Consider the following 6,281-nt stretch of genomic DNA (forward strand, 5'->3'; position numbering starts at 1 on the left):
TGCCTATTAGGGATGTGAAACTATTGCCTCAGATTGGGCACCTGGGGCTGGGCAGGATAAATATCTACAAGCAGGGCATGGACCCTATGGGTGCATACCTCCTAACCGAAACCCACAGTTGGGAAGATGGGCTGTGTGGGGATTTAAGACAGAAAGAGAGAAACATCTGCCAGCAACTATGGATAAGTGTAACAAATCCAGATAACCCAGTGTGGCTGTTAGGGAAAATATGGGGTGTAAGTGACTTGCGGAATCAAACTCTATAACACATAGATGGGTTATAAAGCAGGTATGTTTATACCAGCGCTGGGTTCAAGGGGGATAGCTCCACCAAACTTGCACATGGACTTGTAAAATCTTGACACAGATATAGGTACATCTCATACATAGTCAATGATTTCTCAGAATTCTGATACATATTCAATAGTTGTTTAGCATGCAGACCCCCTCTTGTTCTTATCAGGGGGATGCAACTCCTCTTCTGGTATTTACAACATCTATTCTCCTCCTTGCCTGATGTCTTCCGTGAGGTCTCACTCCTTATCTGCATCCTTCCTGCTCTCCCAGGCCCCTTGTTTCCTTTAAACAAAGAGGGAAGGAAGGGAGGGGTGCTCTGGGGGGGGAATGGGAGGGGTGGAGGAGGGTTGATGTCAGACTGTGAAATCAATTTTTTTAATCTTAATTCTGCTTCAGAAACAACATCTGATTCCCACGCTCTCTGCTTGGTATTTTGTCTTTTGATGCAAACACGTAAGCCCCATTGGTGCCTGGTTCAGCAGTTCAGCTTCCTTTGCGCCCTTTGCCTGGTTGTAGGGAAGGTGGCAGGCTCTGATTCAATGAGGGTGTTGTATGGACACAGTATTTATCGCCATGTATCCAAAGGTGCAACAGTTTCTGGAGACCCGGGTGGGATCCTATAGGTGATGGTTCTCTCGCCACCAAGCATCCAGTTGCCAGCAGTGGGTGAGTTCACTGGGACTTTGGGGATGGGAGGTGCCAACTAGCAAGCCTTCAATATCTGCTACTAAAATCAGACTTGGAAGCACGTTACACGTGGGAAATACACTTGGTGCAGGAAAGGGGATTTCCTTAGCCATCAAAAAAAGATGAAACTGCAGATCTATCAACAAAAATGTAAGCACGTGACACTTGACTTGGCGGGTCTGTGGGAAGGTCAGCTTCTCCGTGTTTGTATTTCAGCCATCATCCTCCACACTGGAGAGGATTTATCCGCTTGGCTTGCTTAATTGCAGCACGTTTCACACGCGTGGATAACCTGTGCATATTGCGTCACTACCCCTGTGGCCTGAGGTGGTGCACCAGGCTGGAAATAATGCCTTCTTGGGGTTGTTGAAGCTCTGCAAAAGTTAGCCAAGCAAAGTTGTGGATGCTCCATCCCTGGAGGTGTTCAAGGCCAGGCTGGATGGAGCTCTGGGCAGCAAGACTCTGTGGGTGGCATCTCTGCCCGAGGCAGTGGGGCTGGGGTTCTGAGTTCTTCACTGTCCCTTGCAAGCCAAGCCATTCTATGATTCTGCATTTCTATGATGTAAGCACCAGCCCCACAGCCCTGGTGCAGTGCATCACAAGAGCAGCAGCCTGCGGGGAGCCACCGCCCGGAATCACAGAGATGTGAGGTCACAATGCCCCATCCTATGACTGTGCTGAGCTGCGTCATGAGCTCACAAGGCCTGGCTGCAGGCTTGGCTCAGTGCGACACTCACTGTGGCTGCAGCGGTGTTGGAAGCGTGGTGCAAGTGTGGGGGCGGCCATGGACCCTGCCCGCCTTGTCCTCTTCCTCCTATTGGTGGCCATGAGTTTCCAGGAGAGCTGTGCTGCTCCGTGGCGAGCACGGGGAGCAGGTGAGTGGGTAGAGATGGGACCCAAACTGAGCAGTGCTGGGAGCAAGAAGTCAGGCTGTGTCCCCACGGCCCTGTAGTACACTTGCCTGGGGCCTGCCTTCCATGGGGGTGTTGCTGGGTAGGGGGTGATGGGCAGCACTGCAGGAGACGGGCAAGAGCCCGTGGCTGCGCTGCTCCCCAGGGCTGGCTCCAGCCATGCCAGGCTGTAGCTCTGCTAATTGCTGGCTGCAGCACAGCCTTCGTCCTTGGAGAAGCCCGGGGAGAGTTCAGAAGAGGCGTGCTGGGCATGCATGAGCATTTCTGCTTCAGGCTCATGGCACTCCCCAGTTTCCAAGCCAGAGCCCCAGTCCACAGCCCAGGGGAAGAGACAGGTGTGCTTTCCTCCAGTGCCTCAGTGTGACCTTACTGTCCATCAGAGGCCTCCCAGTAAGAAAGCCCTGGGGGGCTGCATCTTCTTCCATGTAATCTGTGAGAGATGTGGCACGTGGCCCGGAGAGAGCACTGCATACGCTGCCAGGTGCCAGCCTACGGGTCATCCCGTCCACCCTGCAACTTTGGAAATCATGACCTGAGTTATTCTCCCATGCCCCACATCCAGTTACTGAGGGAGAAGGAGATCACACCATATAGTGTATATAAGTGGGAACTTCTCTCATCTGTTCTTGATTCTAGATGATGAGCTTCGTGCTCCCTTTCCGGATGCTCCTTTGGATCCGGACTTCATGCCTGTGCCTGGGGGACAACCCAGGGGTAAGTTGTGAGTGTCTGTTTCCTTGGAGACTGAAACGTTCATGCTCTCAGGCTTCATTTCCCCTGTATGCTCTGCTCTGCTACTCAGTTGATGCTGTAGTGTGTGACTAAAACTTTTCATGGGTCTTTGGTTGCAGAAGTGCCCCCAGTGTGGGCCTTGCCCGGTCATCGGTTTCCTCCTGTGCTGGAGCCCAGCTGGAATCCCAGCAGTGAGTACTCTGTCTTCACTGACTTGGCTGACTCGCCGCTCATCTTCAGATCTTCATGCACATGATATTTAACTTCATACATTCTGTTAAGGTCCGGAAAGAGAAGAGGATGAATCCAAACAAGGAAAATACTCTCAGGGCTCATCCCGTCTCCTGAAGCGACTGCTGAAGGAAATGGAGAAGGCAGAGCGTGGTGGGTATACTTCAGCCTGTTCACTGTGGGACCTGGGAAGCTGAGGTGTGATATACAGGTGTGGGCAGGCTGTAGCCTGCACAGCAGGAAGGGATGGGTCAGAGCCGTGCTGCAGCCGTGTTCCCTGTATCACCTTGCAGGTGCTGTCAAGCACCAGAGCTGGTCTGCTGCCAAATGGTCTGCATCCAGCCAAGACCCAGAGGCAGCTGCTCCCCCAGCACAACCATTACTTGTCAGAGCTGCTTTGTGCAGTCGTTGGCACCCAGATGGCAGCAAGTGGCAAAGTGGCAAGTGCTGTGCTTCTGTTCATCCAAAGCCCTCCGTGCAGCTGAGCAAGTTCAAGGCAGGAGGAGCATCCCGAGCAGGGTTGGCTGCCTTTGCTAATGCTGGAAATGAGGTGGAGATGCTAATTCTGAAGGCTTGGACTGTGTGTTAGAGCTTGGATTTCAGCCTGCAGCTACCTGGCTGTGACGGGCTGGTGACAGCACAGTATGTGAGGGCCTTGCACAGGAGCTGATTCCTCAAGAGGTGTGAGGGAGTCAGCATTGTCCAATAGCTGGGAGGGCCCAAATGCCCTTGGGTAACAGAGGGGCTCACAGTGTACTTGGGGGGGGCCCTGGACTTTACCTGAGTTCAGGATTGGAGAAGCTCAGTTTTTGATGAGGGCACGTGACATCCCAATCCTACTGCCCTGCTTTCTTTCTAAAGGAACGGACCAACAAAGTGAGCGGGATGCACTCCAGGAAGGTGGATATCCCACACTGCCCGTCCCGGATGCGCTGCAGGAAGGTGGATATCCCACACTGCCAGTCCCGGATGTGCTGCAGGAAGGCGGATATCCCACACTGCCCGTCCCAGACAGAGGAATGCAGGCAGCACCAACTGGCATGCCAGGTAATTTTTGTCCCATGATCATACGGTGTCACAAACCAGAGTCACTGCGTGCCTGCAGGCTCTTGCTGCCAGCTCTTGCACAGCAGGTCAGCAGCTAGACCTGAGCGTGTGAGCATAGAGCACATGTAAAAGAAGCAGGAGTGTTTCTCCCCTGGGCTGGCTCTGGCTGTGCCCTGTGCTGGCTGAAGCCTGACCTTCAGCCTGGGGGGCGTCCCACAGGGGGAGCTCAGGACACGCATGCCGGGAAAAGCGTGAGGGATTCTGCTCTGTAGCTCTCCCCACGGACCAAGCCCAGACCCCAGAGTACAGCCCCAGCTCTCGGCCCAGAGGAGGACACGGGTAGTGCCTGTGCAGCCTCTCCATACCCAACGAGAGGTGGAAGCAATCCTTCTTGTCCTCCGGTGCTTCGGCACCAGAGACGGAGGCACCCACTGACAAAATGACCTCTTGGGTCCATGAAGCACACTGAGAGATTATCTGTAATGCAGCTGAAGGTAACGTGGGACATTGTCTCATTTCTTCCAGGGATGAACACAGGCAAAAGCACAGAGGCTGCTGCTCACACATCTGTGCGGAAGCGCCACATTCCGGTGACGGTCTCAGCGATGCTGCTGCCTGCGCTGGTGCTGGCCGTTGGTGTTGTGATATGGGTGCTCAAAGACTACCTGTGAGTTGGCCTTTCCCCAGAACACCTTATTGCTGCATTTGGCAATGAAGCATTTGTGGTGCCAGGATCCTGGACGGCCAAATCAGCCGCTGGCAGTACACTGCCAGGACTTAGGTTGCAAAGTCTTTCAAGTTTCCCCTTATTTCCTGTCACTGAGTAGTGCTTTCTGAAACTCATTCTCACAGAGCACACAAGAGGGAAAAGAGAGCAGCAGAAGCAGCAGATGGAGCTGGGGAAGGCAACGAGACAGACTCTGACCCAGTCAAACAAGAATCTCCGTAATAGCTCCAGTCCGTTCCATTCTGCCATTGAAGAGGCCCGAAGTCTTCAAGGTCATCTGGAAGACCAGGAGCTTGAACTGAAAGCCATGAAAGAGATCCTTGGGAACAGTCCTGAGTGCTGCCTTCTGTCAGAGGACGGCCCTGAATGTGAGAGCAGAGCTTTTGTCCTTCATCCTGCATTCTCCAGGACAGGTATCACCAGCAGTTTGAAGATTCTTAGCTCGACACAGCTACATTCCTGTTGAGGGTCCTAATGAGGACCCAGAAAACGAGCTTCCTCTGACTGCCGGACAAAACGTAATGTCTTTGGAGATGTGGGTGAGAATGGCTGGTTTCAGGGAGAGCTGACAGATGGCACAAGAGGACTGGTCCCTTCCAATTTGATTGCGGAGCTTTCAGATGATGAACTGGATACACCTGGAGATCCTGTCAGAATTCCTGCATTGCTCCATCTGCAAGACTACCATTGCTCCACTCAATGGAACAACTCGATGTTGAGCAGAATGTGGTTGAGCTCCTTCGGGAACTCTCTGAGGCGACTGACAGCGGAACTGCATAGCTTTATTGTATATTAAAAACAACCAAACAACTGTCCCCTCCCTCTCCCTTCCCCTCGCACCCCTCCCCCCCCTCCCCCCCCCCAAAAAAAAACCAAAAAAAAAGACAAAAAAAAACCCCCAAAACCCTTAAAAAACAACAAAAAACAACCCACCCCCAATAAAACAAAAAACCAAAACCAATTAAAATCTCAACGCTGTTCTTTTTCTGGGATACACTGAGGTGACGCTTCTTCTAGCTTAGACTTTGCAATGAGTTTGTGTCACGGAGTTCTCTCTAGAGCTCACTCGGTGACAGTGGGAACAAACCCAGGGAGAGAAGGAACAAAGAACCTCCCCTCTCTAACAGCGCGGTGCGGCGCGGCCGAGAGGGGAAGGGAAGTAAGATTGCGAGTGGGTCTAGGAGGGAAAAAATGAAAAAAACCCAACGATCTGAGAATGAACAGCAGTTTAACGAACCCAGTGACACTAAACAACAATGATGTTGCAGAACGGCGGGAGAAAAGCAGACGACCACACCTGTCATTGACATGATCAGCGAATCTCGTTTATTCCTTGGCTGCGTGTACCTTTATAATACGGATAATTAGCTCATACATATTGCAAAAGTGGAGCTCATCATTGGTTCCCAATTACATACCATCCCCGAGTATCTTAACAGCTTGTTGTTATCATCCTGAAAGATACTCCCTTGCTGAGTTCCCAGAACCATGGCTAGTTTCTAACCATCACAGGGCATCCTGATGTTCTCACTGTCCTTGCAGGTGTTATGGCTGCTTGATTAACCTCACCGTGTTTACGACCCTTCTCAGCTAACTAGCTGTAAAAAACACCCTCTACAGGACCCCACAGATTACCTTCAGAATTCAAC

At 52.1% G+C, this 6,281-nt stretch overlaps 1 protein-coding gene across 1 annotated transcript in view; it reads left to right on the forward strand.

Annotated features, from left to right (window-relative positions):
* The window catches only part of LOC146752933 (uncharacterized), a 7,195-nt gene extending 1,712 nt beyond the window's left edge, over window positions 1-5,483 (forward strand). The window contains exons 1-6 of the mRNA XM_085531129.1: window positions 1-2,609; window positions 2,747-2,818; window positions 2,910-3,011; window positions 3,720-3,905; window positions 4,431-4,572; window positions 4,758-5,483. The exon at window positions 1-2,609 is cut by the window's left edge and continues 1,712 nt beyond it. Coding sequence (XP_085387255.1) covers window positions 2,582-2,609; window positions 2,747-2,818; window positions 2,910-3,011; window positions 3,720-3,905; window positions 4,431-4,572; window positions 4,758-4,854 — 627 coding nt within the window. The 5' untranslated portion in view covers window positions 1-2,581 and the 3' untranslated portion in view covers window positions 4,855-5,483. The remainder of the gene's footprint in view (window positions 2,610-2,746; window positions 2,819-2,909; window positions 3,012-3,719; window positions 3,906-4,430; window positions 4,573-4,757) is intronic.
* Window positions 5,484-6,281: the final 798 nt, after the last annotated feature.

Source organism: Coturnix japonica, unplaced genomic scaffold (assembly GCF_054131305.1).
Source record: "Coturnix japonica strain WE unplaced genomic scaffold, WE-NBRP24 Scf040, whole genome shotgun sequence".
NCBI lineage: Eukaryota > Metazoa > Chordata > Aves > Galliformes > Phasianidae > Coturnix > Coturnix japonica.